The 16,052-nt window shown below is 42.1% G+C and overlaps 1 protein-coding gene across 1 annotated transcript; it reads left to right on the forward strand.

The window, feature by feature from the left end:
• Positions 1 to 4,770: 4,770 nt before the first annotated feature.
• Positions 4,771 to 15,158, forward strand: LOC124869725 (zinc finger protein 391-like). The gene is made up of 2 exons (XM_047367799.1): positions 4,771 to 5,073; positions 13,805 to 15,158. The coding sequence occupies exons 1-2, from the start codon at positions 4,914 to 4,916 to the stop codon at positions 14,794 to 14,796; spliced, it is 1,152 nt and encodes a 383-aa protein (XP_047223755.1). The 5' UTR covers positions 4,771 to 4,913; the 3' UTR covers positions 14,797 to 15,158.
• Positions 15,159 to 16,052: the final 894 nt, after the last annotated feature.

Here is a 16,052-nt window from a genome sequence, read left to right on the forward strand (position 1 = left end):
TCACACACAGAATGAAAGTAGAAAAACACACTACAGGCTGATCCAACTTTGATGTAATGTCCTTAAAACAAGTCAAAATGAGGCTCAGTATTGTGTGTGACCTCCATGTGTCTGTATGGCCTCCCTACAACACCTGGACATGCTCCTGATGAGATGGAGGATGGCCTCCTGAGGGATCTCCTTCCAGACCTGGACTAAAGCATCCGCCAACTCCTGGACAGTCTGTGGAGCAACGTGACGTTGGTGGATGGAGCGAGACATGATGTCCCAGATGAGCTCATTTGGATTCAGGTCTGAGGAACGGGCGGTCCAGTCCATAGCTTCAATGTCTTCATCTTGCAGGAACTGCTGACACACTCCAGCCACATGAGGTCTTGCATTGTCTTGCATTAGGAGGAACCCAGGACCAACCGCACCAGCATATGGTCTCACAAGGGGTCTGAGGATCTCATCTCAGTACCTAATGGCAGTCAGGCTACCTCTGGTGAGCTCATGAAAAGAAATGCCACCCCACACCATTTCTGACCCACTGCCAAACCGGTCATGCTGAAGGATGTTGCAGGCAGCAGATCGCTCTCCACGGTGTCTCCAGACTCTGTCACGTCTGTCACATGTGCTCAGTGTGAACCTGCTTTCATCTGTGAAGACCACAGGGTGCCAGTGGCGAATTTGCCAATCCTGTTGTTCTCTGACAAATGCCAAGTGTCCTGCACGGTGTTGGGCTGTGAGCACAACCCCCATTTGTGGACGTCGGGCCCTCATACCATCCTCATGGAGTCGGTTTCTAACCATTTGTGGCCTGCTGGAGGCCATTTTGCAGGGCTCTGGCAGTGCTCCTCCTGTTCCTCCTTGCACAAAGGTGGAGGTAGCGGTCCTGCTGCTGGGTTGTTGCCCTCCTACGGCCTCCTCCACGTCTCCTGGTGTACTGGCCTGTCTCCTGGTAGCACCTCCAGGTTCTGGACACTACGCTGACAGACACAGCAAACCTTCTTGCCACAGCTGGCATTGATGTGCCATCCTGGATGAGCTGCACTACCTGAGCCACTTGTGTGGGTTGTAGAGTCCGTCTCATGCTACCACGAGTGTGAAAGCACCACCAACATTCAAAAGTGACCAAAGCATCATCCAGAAAGCATCGGTACTGAGAAGTGGTCTGTGGTCCCCACCTGCAGAACCACTCCTTTATTGAGTGTCTTGATAATCACCAAAGATTTCCTCCTGTTGTCTTTTTCATTTGAACAACAAGATGTGAAATTAATTGTCAATCAGTGTTGCTTCCTAAGTGGACAGTTTGATTTCACAGAAGTTTGATTTACTTGGAGTTATATTGTGTTGTTTAAGTGTTCCCTTTATTTTTTTGAGCAGTGTCTTTATATATATCTGTGTACAACCAGCTATTCACACCTCACTCCCACACAAAATGCCTACCTGCACCTCCCCACCAAGAACCCTACAACCACCTCTGCTTTCCCCTTTGACCCCCTGTCTGCACTAAAGATCACTGAAGAAGATGTATAAATGGTCTTTCAGCATCAGGAAAGTTCTGAGACCTGATGGTATTTCCTTCTGCCTAAAACCCTGTGCTGACCTACTGGTCCTAGTCTTCAGTCAGATCTTCAACGAGGCTCTGGACCAGTGTGATGATCCCTCCTGCTTCAAATGTTCCACCATCATCCCGGTAACAACACTGTATCTTCTTTTGATTGTTTCCGGTTCCTAGGAGCCACCCTGTCTCTGGACCTGAGCTGGTTCTCACATATACATATTGTTCTGAAGAAGGCCCAGCAGAGACTTTATTTCCTGCAGCAACTCAAGAAGTACGACCTTCCATAGGAGCTGTCATCTTCTACTCTGCTATTACTCGGTCTGTTTTGTGCTCATCCATCTGTGTGGTTTGACTCATCTGCAAAATATTGCAGAATAATCATCTAAGTCTTTCCTCAACACTTCATGTTCTCCCATCTGCTCCAAGTCTTCTGTTTATTTCTTTCCATGATAATTCCTTCATTTCCAGAAATTTTTCATACCCTCTGATTATTTAAATAGTTTTGTGTTTAACTTCCCCTCTGTCGCTGCCCCCTGGTCGCAGTCTTTGATTTAATTTATCCGTTTCTACCCTTGTCTATTTTTACTCTCTTGTCACTGCCTCAGTATAATTTATTGTCTTTACCGTGTGAGTTTCCACAGCTCTCTTCCTGACTTCACAGCCCCATATATCACAGTGTGCTTGTTGCATTTAACCGGTTCATTCTTTCCACATTCTTCAAACACCTTTGTTTCCCTTTGCAGGCCACGGTTATAAGTCCATACCTCTGACATTTATAGCAACGAAGAGGTGGAGGAACGTATGGTCAGACAGTAAAACTCATACAACCTATTTTTACTTGTTCAGGCAGCACTAAGTCCTGAATGATTCATTTAGTTTTTCCAGATCTACTGCGATAGGAAGGTCAAACATCACTCCACAAGACATTTTCACCCAGAACTCCTCTCTGAGACCCGTTTCTTGCAAATGTTTTCAATATGTAGAGCTTTATTTAGCTGTTTTTCATCTTTTCATTTTATCAACAAATTCCCATCTCTAAGATCTTTTGCCAGTTCTACATCCCCCAGCTTTTTTTCAGTTCCCTTGACAACATGATTGGACCAAAATTAATTTCTTCTCCCTACTAAATTTAAGGAACATTTTGAACTTCTCCCCTTTCACTTTCCTTTGAATAATCGTGGTACCGTCATCTGGACTTACTGCAATTAAACTTGTTTTATGAGAAGTTCTGGCATCCTCGTTACACCTTGTGTCCATCGTGCCTCTCTTCCTTTTTCAAACACTAAAGTCCAGTCAGCAAAATGTATTTCCTCACTTTTATCTCTAATGCCATTCCGACCCAATTACACCAACCTCCAAGTCAAAAAGGAAGTCCTTCTCAAAAACCGCAATCAGAACTTGTGAGCTTCTCCCACAGTTCTGATTGCATCCAGCCATGATTTTCTGACGCTAATTATCAGGTCAGCTCAAGCTGCTGCTGGTTCCATCATCCTGATTTAAATTTAAAACAGATGGAAAAAATCTGCCTCACATGATGCAGAAACGCTAAAAACATTCAAGCTTGGTGCTAAATTTAGGATCACAGACTCACACACTGATGGCTTCATAGCCTGCAGAACCAAAGGATGAATGCCACTTGATTCCAGGCACATTTAAGGGAGGTGAAAGGCACCCAACTGTCATGTCAGGCCGTTTGAAACCGTTTACATCAGCATGGTCTGCGTGCTAGATGACCTGCAAGGATACCTGACCACACAACCAGCCACAGACATCATCGTCCTGCACGGGACAGGGAGTATTTGTTCTGTATGAGGGACCAGGGGACCCCAGTGCTGTTCTCTGATGAAGGTCGGTTCATGTTCAGCAGAAATATATGCATGCATATGAATTCTGGGGGTCCAATCGCTTCCATGGCTGCAGGTGTCTAAAGTTTGCTGTGGAGAAACTTGACTGGTCTGCATAGAGTCCTGACCTCGGTTGTACAGTTACGTTATTACAGTTCATTAATTGAGTAATCTTTCTATTATTGGTTTATTATTCCTCAGTTTATTGGCTCACATATATTGACTGTAAGGTTGAGCTGTTTTGATAATAAATTCTCATTAGTGCGTATTCTGTGTCGGTACAGTGACTACTGTTTTAAAGCCAGTGCTCACCTCTCCTCTTTCCCCTGATGTCCTACAATCCAGCCGCGTTGAGCTCAGTTAACAGAACAATACCTGACAGAGTGACTCAATTTATTATTCTGACTAAAAACCCAGTATTCTTACTTTATTAGTCATTTTGTTCATTCATTTTTCATTATAATTGTGAATAATTTCTAAAAGTTAAATCAATCACCGTCACCCAGCGGTGGTGCTGTTAGAGTTTTCTTAAAGTTACCTATGTCTCCTTACAGGAACATAGAATGAAAATATGTAATCTGCTTATTAAATGGCTTATTAGAAGTTTTACTGCTGCACACACAAGATGAGGTTTTATCAGACCCACAGACCACACTGTTCAATCCAGTAAAAGCTGCTCCAGGCTGACACATAACCGTGGTTCCCTGGTTGTGCTATTTGTTGCTTTTCTACATAAAACATCTTAAATTTAATTACAGAGTTGTAGTATGTCATCTATAGTTTAAAGGGCAAATGGAAATTCTTTGCCTGGAAAAAAGGACTTGAGTAACCAAAGCGGAACAGTTACAGTTCTCTGATTTGTTAGTCTGACTGAAAGTTTTATATTGTAACTTTATTTAAAAAGTTGTTAATTATTGGTAATTATTCATTATAATTATGAATTGTTCCTAACAGCCAAACAATCGTTATTTCACAACAATGGTGGTGATTCACAGTCAGTGGAGACGTTATACAAAGCAGCTTTAAAGATAAATGTGAATAATGTTTAACTGTAGTAATATATCCTTAAACTCATCAGGTAAATTTAGTAGGACAGATATAGAAACATTAGTTGTAAAAGAAGTGACCCAGATATACAGGGAGAATTAAAGGTGGAACTAAAAACTGACTCACGTTTCCACATGAATTATTAGAATGTAACGCATATGAGGATAGTAGGAAGACTCTGAAACAACTGAAAATAACTTTTACTGTAGAAAATATTTTTGGTTAATATCTGCTCCAATAATGACAGTTTAGAAAAGTTCTGGTTTGATTCAGAGAATAGAGTCTGGTTCTGCTGCCAAGCTGCTGTTCTATTCCAGTCCAGCAGGGGGCGGTAAATGGACCAATCAGCTGCTTTGTCTCAGTGTGACGTCCAGCGGAAGTAAAACTAAAGGCTCCAGCAGCAGCTTGTTTGGACTCAGCTGGAAGACGGTTGTGTTTTCGTATCTCAGCTGAATATTTCAGTAGTTTCAGTAACAATGTCTTCAGTTCAGCATCTGAGAGAGTTTATCAGAGAGCGACTAACTGCTGCTGCTGAAGAAATCTTCTCAGAGGTTGAGAAAACCATCGTCCGCTACGAGGAGGACGTTAGACTGCTGGGAACCTGCTGGAAACCCCAGATAAACACGACCAGAACCGGTAAGAAATGACAAAAAGTGTCTGATAAATCAGGTATATATAAATATACTTCAGTATTAAAACATAAGATTATTTGTTCTGCCAACTGGCGGCACCTGAACCTGTTTCTATCCTGTTACTTCAGGGCGAGTTGATTAGAACACATTTCAGTATCAAGATCATTCAAAGTGTTTTAGATGATAAAAAACACATCAAAGTAAATAACAGTGGATAATAAGGGAACATGAAGGAAAGTTGGACTACAGATTAAAATGAATGATGCTTCAGTTAATAGTTTAAATCAAAAAGTCAAAAGCAAATCTAAACACATAAGTTTCTAACCTTGATTTAAAACAACTCGGAGTTTCAGCATCTCTGCAGTTTTCTGGAAGTTTGTTCCAAGTTGGTGGAGCAGAAGAACTGAAAGCTGCTTTTCAATATTTGGTTCTGGTTCTGGATGCAGAGTAGACTGGAACCAGAGGCCATTCAGTGATTTAGAAGTCTAATCTCTGAGGTCCATTGGAAGGACTTTAGAACCGGGCTGATGTTCTCTACTTTCTTGGTTCTAGTGAGGAAGCAGCGTTCTGGATCAGCTGCAGCTGTCTGATAAACACGTGAATGAGTTTTTCATTATCCTGCTGGATAATTAAACCTGTAAAGGTTCTTCAGGTGATAGAAGGTCGACTTAGTGATTGTCTGTGTCGGAGCCGCCATCTTTAAAGTGCTGAAAGTGTCTGTTTTACAGAGGAAAACACGTTGCCTTCAGGTACATTTGACCTGCATAAACTGTGTACCATGTACCTTCTAAGTTATAGAAGGTGAACCCTGTACCTTCTAAGCTATAGAAGGTGAACCCTGTACCTTCTAAGTTATAGAAGGTATACCCTGTACCTTCTAAGTTATAGAAGGTGAACCCTGTACCTTTTAAGCTATAGAAGGTGAACCCTGTACCTTCTAAGCTATAGAAGGTGAACCCTGTACCTTATAGAAGGTATACCCTGTACCTTCTAAGTTATAGAAGGTATACCCTGTACCTTCTAAGTTATAGAAGGTATACCCTGTACCTTCTAAGTTATAGAAGGTATACCCTGTACCTTCTAAGTTATAGAAGGTGAACCCTGTACCTTCTAAGTTATAGAAGGTGAACCCTGTACCTTCTAAGCTATAGAAGGTATACCCTGTACCTTCAAAGTTATAGAAGGTATACCCTGTACCTTCTAAGCTATAGAAGGTGAACCCTGTACCTCCTAAGTTATAGAAGGTGTACCCAGTACCTTCTAAGTTATAGAAGATATACCCTGTACCTTCTAAGTTATAGAAGGTATACCCTGTACCTTCTAAGTTATAGAAGGTATACCCTGTACCTTCTAAGCTATAGAAGGTGAACCCTGTACCTCCTAAGTTATAGAAGGTGAACCCTGTACCTTCTAAGTTATAGAAGGTGAACCCTGTACCTTCTAAGTTATAAAAGGTGAACCTTGTACCTTCTAAGTTATAGAAGGTGAACCTTGTACCTTCTAAGTTATAGAAGGTGAACCCTGTACCTTCTAAGTTATAGAAGGTACAGGGTATACCTTCTAAGTTATAGAAGGTATACCCTGTACCTTCTAAGTTATAGAAGGTATACCCTGTACCTTCTAAGCTATAGAAGGTGAACCCTGTACCTCCTAAGTTATAGAAGGTGAACCCTGTACCTTCTAAGTTATAGAAGGTGAACCCTGTACCTTCTAAGTTATAAAAGGTGAACCTTGTACCTTCTAAGTTATAGAAGGTGAACCTTGTACCTTCTAAGTTATAGAAGGTACAGGGTATACCTTCTAAGTTATAGAAGGTGAACCCTGTACCTTCTAAGTTATAGAAGGTGAACCCTGTACCTCCTAAGTTATAGAAGGTGAACCCTGTACCTTCTAAGTTATAGAAGGTACAGGGTTCTGAATGGATAGGGGGTAGAGTCACCGTTTCCGTACAAAGAGTGACTCCAAAACATCAATCTGAGCGCCGTATAAACATCGACAGCAGATTACTTTCACTGAACGAAGATGGAAGCATTCGGATCGACGCCGGGGTCCAACGCTGCGCTGCGCACATTTTGGCACTTGGTGGTAGATGAGAAAATGCATACAGAGCTGGTCAGAGCAACTAGAAATGAAAAAGCGTTTACAGAGTTGCTTGAGCTAATGGCCGGTCAAGGCTACCAGCTAACAGCAAAACAATGCCGGGTGAAGCTTAAGAAGTTGTAGAGTGATTACCGGACCATCGAGGACCACAACGGCCGGAGCGGTTCGGACTGGAAAAATTGGAAGTAGTTCGACCAGATAGACTCCATCCAGGGGAACCGACTGGCCAGCGATATGAGGGAAAGTGCCTGCGACTCGGCCACCGTGGAACTGGGTTCCAAGATGGATGATGGTAAGTGTTAATGTGACTCTAAAATATTTTTACTGGTATCTTCGGCAGGAAGCTAACTTTGTATGAACAAAAGATATTTGGATTCCCGACCAAGTATTGAGTGCATAACTGTACATTATTATTTGAAGGTTGACGTTTTTTGTATTAAAAACACTTTTCTTTTATTGGTTGGATGAAATATGCTAATTTTGTGAGATAGGAATTTTGGGTTTTCATGAGCTGTATGCCAAAATCATCCGTATTAAGACAATAAAAGACCTGAAATATTTCAGTTAGTGTGCAATGAATCTAAAATATATGAATGTTAAATTTTCATCATGACATTATGGAAAATAATGAACTTTATCACAATATGCTAATATTTTGAGAAGGACCTGTATATTTGGTCAGACATGTTTGACCGATGCAACCCTCCTGACTTTTATATATATATTATATGTAGACTTATTTGCTTTTTGTTGTGGGAGGCATTCCTGTTCAGTGTATATATATATATATAGTGTATATTACAAAAACATTTTGAGTTTTATTTCTTTTTTGCTTGACTGAAATAAAACGGTTACCATCTTTTTATTTTAAGATTGTTGTCACTGTTTCAAGAAAGTCCAAACTGGGTTTAATTTGAAGGTTTTTCTCTCGTTTCTTCCTTATTTTTCAGATTTAAACCTTTTCAACACAAATAATCTCACTGAGGCTCAACGTCTTATTTTCCAGTCTGGCCTGTTTTAAACTAACAGTTAAAAATGATTTAATACAGAAAAACACTTTTAATGTATATTAGTATTGATTTAATAAAAATTTAAATCCAAGTAATCAGTCAAACATATGGAGTTTTAAAAATTATTGGACTCTTTTAAACAAATTAACTTTATTTCTTTATGAATCTTAAAAAATGACACATTTATTTTTATTTCCGTTTTTTAATTATTAATCACTGATGAAATATTTTATTTTTATTGTTTTATAAAACTTCATGTTCTACTTTATTGCGTCTTTATTGTGAGTAAAAGCGACTGCGGCTCAGTAGGTAGATCAGTCCTCCTGCAACCTGAGAGTTGTGGGTTAGATTCCAGCTTCCTCCTGCCACATGTCGATGTGCCCCTGGGCAAGGCACTTAACCTCAAGTTGCCTTCCGATCAGCATATTGGTGAATGAATGTGTGAGTTTTTGAGTGTGAATGGGTGAATGTGGCTCTAGAGAAGAGCTCTTTGAGTGGTTGGTATGACTGGAAAAACTATTTAAGTTCAGTCTATTTTCTTTTTTATGTTGACAACACATGATGAGACGGACAACGTTATAAAAACTAGTTTATTTTTCTCTTGAGACAACATAAAAAAAGAGAAATCCAGGAACTCTAAATACTGAATTGTTCCTCTAAAGGGGAAGTCGGCCTAAAAGGTTTCAGAACCAGAGGTCCAAGTAGAAGATAGCTGGTCGGATCAGGCACTTCAAGCTTCTGGAGATCTGCTCAGATATCAACCACAAACATCTTCTAAGCAAAGCAGCCATGAACATTTACTCAGTTTTAACTGTAAAACTTGACATTAAAACATAAATGTCTCTGGTTCAGACCCAGAACCATTCAATCTAAAATGATTCTGAACAATGCAGGAGACCAAACACAGAATAATCAGAACATCTGTTAAAGAAATGTTATTTACTGACTTATCTGATGTCCAGATGTTTGATCCAATAGCTCATGTTCTGGTTTGAGATTTGGTCTTGCAGTGGTGTGTCTGCACGTCTCTGGTTTCCCCCATGTATGCAGACTGGGTCGAGGCGGGGAGCACCAGCACCTGGCTGAGCCTGGGTGGGGAGATCAGGAAGCCTCCTGCTGGGAATAACGACCCCCCTGAAGCTGTTGTTCAGGGTTACACTCCTGACTGACGTCCCTGTCCTAAAAGGTTCAAGGCAGAAATTCTTCCTGTGTTTTAATGTAGCCTCATGTTGGTCATTTTAGGAGCTTTTCTCCCCTAAATGTTAATAATCCACCTATTATTATTTAGTACTAATATTTAGTTTTTTATAATGAAAAAATGCATATATTATAGAAAGAAGCATAATCAAACTAAAATAAATAATTTAAGTTATTAGTGTTTCATTAACATGATTAAAATACCCCCAGAACCGTGTGTGTTGAGGTGAAGCAACATGTGGAGTGGAGCAGATGATGTTGAAGGCTGTGGTGACAGCAGATTGGAAGTTCTCCATCACTGTGGAAAGTTCATGGAGATCACTGTGGAGTAAATCATCTAAACACATTTCTTCACAGGGGATGAAGAGCGGCTCAGTTTGAGAACAGAAGCATAGAAATAAAGTATCATTTAGTTCAAATCTCAGAGTAAAGACAAAATTAATCTTGTTTCCAACAGTTTTACATGTCAGGACATAATGATAACGGTTTGGTCTTCACCAGGTTCTACGGTTATGTTCAAAACAAGCACTTTCCACTCTGTCAGGTGAGGAAGAACTAAGTACACCCCATGATCCAACAGCTTGAAGTCTTTTTACAACAGGAACTCTCAGTAGGATGTTTTTCTGTAATATTTTTTCATTCTCTCGTTTTAAATATTAGCTCATTGTTCTTTTTTCTTGTTTTATGGAAGTTTGCACACATTTATTTTTACACAGCTCTGGTTAGGTTGGACTACACAGCTTGGACTAGGCCATTGCAACAGTTTTTCTGGAAATGCAGCCTGAAACTCTGCTGTTTTAACCTGGCTGCTTCTTTCCTTCTTCAGTCCTCAGTTTTTCCACACAGAACATTTTCATATCAGCTTCATCTTTATTAAAGAAATTAGAGAAATTTTATTCTTCTTCATTTCAGGTTAAATCACTTTAAAATCTGCATGAAAGGAAAACATTTTGTTGTGTTCTGGTCCCACAAACCCGAGTTTCTGAGTTGATAAAAAGAGAAGCTGTCAGAATTTAGGAGTGCAAAGTCTGGGGGCTTTCAGGGACGGACGGGTGGATGGACGGGTTAGGGTAGGATGGATCCATTCATCCATTGATTTCCGCTTACTGAGATTGGGTTGCAGGGACAACTGAGATTGGGTTGCAGGGACAACTGAGATTGGGTTGCAGGGACAACTGAGATTGGGTTGCAGGGACAACCGAGATTGGGTTGCAGGGACAACCGAGATTGGGTTGCAGGGACAACTGAGATTGGGTTGCAGGGACAACCGAGATTGGGTTGCAGGGACAACCGAGATTGGGTTGCAGGGACAACACAACCAGGAGGGAACTCCAGACATCCCTGTCCTCAACGACATCCTCCAGCCTATTCTTGGGATCCCAAGGTGTTCCCAGGCCAGGCAGGTATACAGTCCCTCCAGCGAGTTCTAGGTCTTCCTTGGGGTCTCCTCCAAGTGGGACTTGTCCAGAAAACCTTCAAAGGGAGGCACCCAGGCGGCATTCTGATTAGATTCCCTGAGAACCAGGGGAGGGAAACTGGACTAGACTTCAGGTTCTTATAAAAACTCCTTAACTAACACTAAATAAATGAATGAGGTTTAATCTGAAACAAAAATGGTCTCTGAGGTCAACATTAGCTGCATTTGGCTTGTTCCAAAGACAGGACTGAAGCTCACTGGTGATCGGGATTTTGCAGTTGCGGCCTTTAAGTTATGGAGCGGGTCGGTGCTACGTATTCGGCGGGCTCCTTCACGTCTTCTTTTAAATCCTTTTTGAAAACTCCTCTTTTTTCTCTGGCATTAAACACATTGTCCTGTTGACACCCCTGTTTTAAACAATCATAAAAAATAGTTTAGTAAATAAATATTTCAATGAAATGAAAACATATCCTCCATTCAGAGAAGAAGAGATCTTTTGTGTGTGAACATTGTCTAAAATCTTATGACAACATATATTCAAAGCAGTAATACTATAAATATTAGTCATATTTATTCAGATTTTAGTACATTTAATTTGGGGCAATTGTGGAAACCTTAGGAACATGTGTCAAAGTTCTAACTAGTATTAAACTAGTTTTTGACCAGAAATAATCAGAAAAGCATTCAGTGAAAGACAAAAATAAACCTGAAAGACCTTCAGAAAGCCTGCAAACGTCGATCAGGTACAGAAACATTCAACGTCTGTCAGGAAGATGAATTTAAAGGAATTAAATCTGGATTATGACTTTTATACAGAAGCATCAACTTTCAACAAATCAGCTTGTCAGCGAGAAAACATTTCAATACATCTGAAACACTGCTGTACCTGAACGATGGACATGCACTGAGCTGCAGGGACCACGAGGTGGCAGCAGAGGGCGCTCACCGGAAGTAAACAAAGAAACCAGCCCCATGTAGAGAAGATGGCTGATTGTGAGCTGAAGATCTGAGTCAGTTCAGCGTCTCAGAGAGTTTCTCAGTGAAACATGGAGCTCTGCTGCTGAAGAAGAGATGTTAACGCAGACTGGTGGAGATCAGCTGGAAACAACAGAACCAGAACCCTGTCGGTAGGTAACAGAAACTGGGCTCAGGAACGATGGAGTGTCAGGATCATTAACTCCGTTTCAAACTGCAGTGAGAACTTTTATGACCAAACCAACCTCCAAGCAGGACCGACAGCAGGGTTCTGCAGGGATCAGGAGTGGCTCAAGTCCATTTGACAGAAGCTCATAGTGTGTTTGGGTGCGTAGAGGTCTAGGACAGCTGGGCCCAGGTGGGTCAGCGGTGTGTTTGTGTCTAATAAAAGTTTTTCCTCCTGACAGATTTTCCTTGTTGCTTTATTGTCCCACTTAAATGTTTCAGATCATCTTCATCTGAGGAGATACAAAAACAGATTTCATGTGTTAAAGGAAAATCTATCCAACCAACCTGCCTCTACGTAAAAAAGTAATAACACCCTAAACCTAACTGGTTGTTCCACCCTTCTGATAACTGGTAATGGGTCTTTTCCGTCACTGTGGAGAAATTTGGACCCTGAGAGTTTTCCAGCTTGAACGGCCTGTTTAAGGTCACGCCCTCAGCGTCTTGCTCTGATTTATGTCAAACTTTGACTAGGCCACTCTACACCTCCTTGTTATTTTTTGGGTCATTCAGAGGTGGACCTGCTGGTGTGCTTTGGTAAACCCAAGTGACCTTGAAGGTCACAAACTGATGGTCGGAGATTCTCCTTCAGGATTTTGAGATAAAAAGCAGAACTCATGGTTCCATCAGCTACAGCAAGTCGTCAGGTCCTAAAGCAGCAAAGAAACCCCACACCACCACACTGCCACCACCGTGTTTGACTGTAGGTATGACATTCCTTTTCTGGAATACTGTGTTAGTTTGACACTAGATGTAACGGGACCCAAACCTTCCTAAAAGGTCCACAGAATATTTTCCCAGAAGTCCTGGGGATCATCAAGATGTTTTTGTGATAAATGTGAAATGGACCTTTCTGTCCTTTTGGGGCAGCAGTGGTTCTGGCATTAGAACTCTCCCATGGAGGCCATCTCTGCACATTCTCTCCTTCTTATTGTTGGATCATGACCTCTGACCTTAACTGATGCAGTGAGGCCTGCAGAGCTCCAGATGTTGTTCTGGGACCTCCTGGATGAGCCGTTGATGACCTCTTTCATTAACTCAGATTAAGGCTTTTTTATCTTCTCTAGTTTAACCTGCAGTGGTTTGGACAGCTCGGCTCATGTATCTTCTCGGTTCCTTGTGTCGGGTTATTATGGGATGCTTCCTCTTCTCTTTAGTTTTAATGTGCCACGTTTGAGGACCTTTGGAGCACACCTTGGTTCTGTACGTTGAGAACCTCCCTCCAGCTTCCGTGTTCTCCTCTCTCTAGTTCCTCCCTCATTTCTTCTATCTGCTGTAGCTCTTCAGCCATGATCTCCTACCACATATTAAATCAGGGTTGTACAAAGTGCGGCTCGGGGGCCATTTGTGGCCCTTGGAAGGATTCCGTTTGGCCTCAGTTTCAGAAAGGTAAAATGTGGGCCTCCATGATGGTGCAGATGGAGACTTTTTGTCATTTTTAAGGTGAGATTTTTACAGAATTGTCTTAAAATGGAAACCAACTCAAAGTTAATGAACTGGGTCTTTTATTGCACTTTAATGGAAACTGGTACCAGAAAGGTCCGGCAACTTTAACTAAAGAACATTTGGGCAAATATATCCATCCAACCTGTCAGAATACAGCTAGTTTCCTAAGACAGACGGACTCATGGTCCGTTGTGGTCGACGCTAGAAAGAGAAAATAAAAATCAGTTTGTAGATCAAAGGTTTGGACACACGGTTCCACCCGGACCTATAACCGCTAAACCATAAGAACTACAGAACCACCATACTGTAGCCTGATCCAGGAGAACATATTTTTCACAGAGGTGTTTTTCTTCTTGTCTCTGCAGACCTCCATCAGCAACACGACTGGAAGGACCCGGCAGCTCCTGCTGACCTGCAGCTCTGCAACCAGGGAAGGAAGTGCAGTCTGGACCAGGATGAACCAGAACCTCTACAGATTAAAGACAACCAAAAGGAACCTGGAAGTCCACACATTAAGGAAGACCCGGAGCGACCAGAACATCTGCTGGTTAAAGAGGAACAGGAGGAACTTTGCTGCAGTCAGCATGGAGGAGAAGCTGCTCTGAAGCTGGAGACTGAGATCATTATGGTCACTGCTGATTATGGTGAAACGGACTTCGGTGAAGAACCACTAGACCCGGTCCGGTTCTGTCCTATGAGCTCCTCTGAAACTGAAATGAAACCTGTGGAGTCAGACCTAACAAGAACTTCAGAGATGCAGCTGGACCACAGACCTCCCAGTAACGTTGTGGACGGATCTCCGGTGCCACAGGATCCGATTACTGGGAAACCAGCAACATGTTCTGTGAAATGTGACGTTTGTGGAAAATCCTTTAAATGCGAGTCTCACATGAAGGAACACCGCAGAACCCACACAGGAGAAAAGCCCTTCGAGTGCCGGACCTGTCAGAAAAGTTTCCGACTGAAACGCCAGCTGGGTCTCCACATGAGGGTCCACACAGGAGAGAGGCCGTACTCCTGCGACACGTGTGGAAAGTCTTTCAGCTACTGGACCGGCTTGACCGTCCACATGAGAACCCACACGGGGGACCGGCCGTATTCCTGCGACACGTGTGGGAAGAGCTTCACTCATTCCAGCAGCCTGACCATCCACACCAGAACCCACACAGGCGAGAAGCCTTTCTACTGTGGAACCTGTGGGAAGAACTTCAGCCAGAGGACGGGTCTGACGGACCACCAGCGGATCCACACGGGAGACAAGCCTTATTCCTGTGAGACGTGTGGGAAGAGTTTCAGCCAGAGAACCAGCTTAAAGATTCACCTGCGGTCCCATACCGATGGTCCGCCTCCATCCTGAACCGGGCCTCATGGAAATGGACTTTATGTTTTTACAGGTGTCATTAAATCTAGTTGTGCCTACATGATCTATCCACAGGAACCAGTTCTGTTCCATGTTCTGATCTCTAGCTTCAGGTTCTGTCTTCCTGGACAGGAAAACTCATCCATCCTCCTAAAAATCTAAAGACAGGATCGGGTTCTGATGGAGATTCTGAGTCAGTGAGCTGCTGGATTCTGGGTTCGGTACCAGCAGAGGAAAGTGGGTGAAACATTTGGGTTATGGTTCCTGACAGCCTTCAGCTTATCTCTGCATGTTTAATGAGGAAAAGATCCAGTTTTTGCTGTGAATCATTTCATTATTAAAGATTCTTCATTAATAAATCTGCATCAGTGATAATTATTCCAGAACAGATGAGATCTTTGAATTTTAAGAATAATTTGATATTTTACACAAATAAAGAGTTTGTGTTCAAACCTAAAATCTTCCAATAAATTCACAGAATAAGAAGCAAAATATTAAGAAAACAATTCCTCCAGATTTTAAAGTGATCACATGGAGAAGATCTGATGGGTTTCATGAAGCTTCATCATTTATAAATCATACACTCACTGGCCACTTTATTAGGTACACCTTGCTAGTACCGGATTGGACCCCCTTTTGCCTCCAGAACTGCCTTAATCCTTGGTGGCATAGATTCCTCAGAGAGTTTGGTCCATATTGACATGATAGCATCACACAGATGCTGCAGATTTGTCAGCTGCATCCATGATGAGAATCTCCTGTTCCACCACATCCCAAAGATGTTCTACTGGACTGAGATCTGGTGACTGGAGGTCATTTGGGTCCAGTGAACTCATTGTCATGTTCAAGAAACCAGTCAGAGATGATTCGTGCTTCATGACACGGCTGATTAGAAATTTGCGTTAACGAGCAGTTGGACAGGTGTACCTAATGAAGTGGCTGGTGAGTGTATGTTCCTCCAACATGGTCCAGGAGAGCGGTCCAATCCTGACATCCAGAACAACTAAATGACTGTGAGGTTGGATCCACCTCCAGGACAAGTGGTGACCCCCAGGGGGAGCAGTGGAGCAACAACCACCTCAGGAATGTACACACGTCCACAACATTGTTGGTACCCCTCGGTTAATGAAAGAAAAATGGTCACAGAAATACCTTGAATCTGACAAAGGTAATAATGAATAAAATTCTATGAAAATGAACAAATGAAAGTCAGACGTTGCTTTTCAAACATGCTTCAACAGAATTATTTTAAA

Source organism: Girardinichthys multiradiatus, chromosome 6 (genome assembly GCF_021462225.1).
Source record: "Girardinichthys multiradiatus isolate DD_20200921_A chromosome 6, DD_fGirMul_XY1, whole genome shotgun sequence".
Classification (NCBI taxonomy): Eukaryota; Metazoa; Chordata; class Actinopteri; order Cyprinodontiformes; family Goodeidae; genus Girardinichthys; species Girardinichthys multiradiatus.

Excerpts from the sequence above, each read along its gene's own strand:
- LOC124869725 (XM_047367799.1), top strand. The coding sequence starts at position 4,914 with ATGTCTTCAGTTCAGCATCTGAGAGAGTTTATCAGAGAGCGACTAACT. Across the intron at positions 5,074-13,804 it reads GATAAACACGACCAGAACCG|ACCTCCATCAGCAACACGAC; the intron begins GTAAGAAATGAC and ends TTGTCTCTGCAG.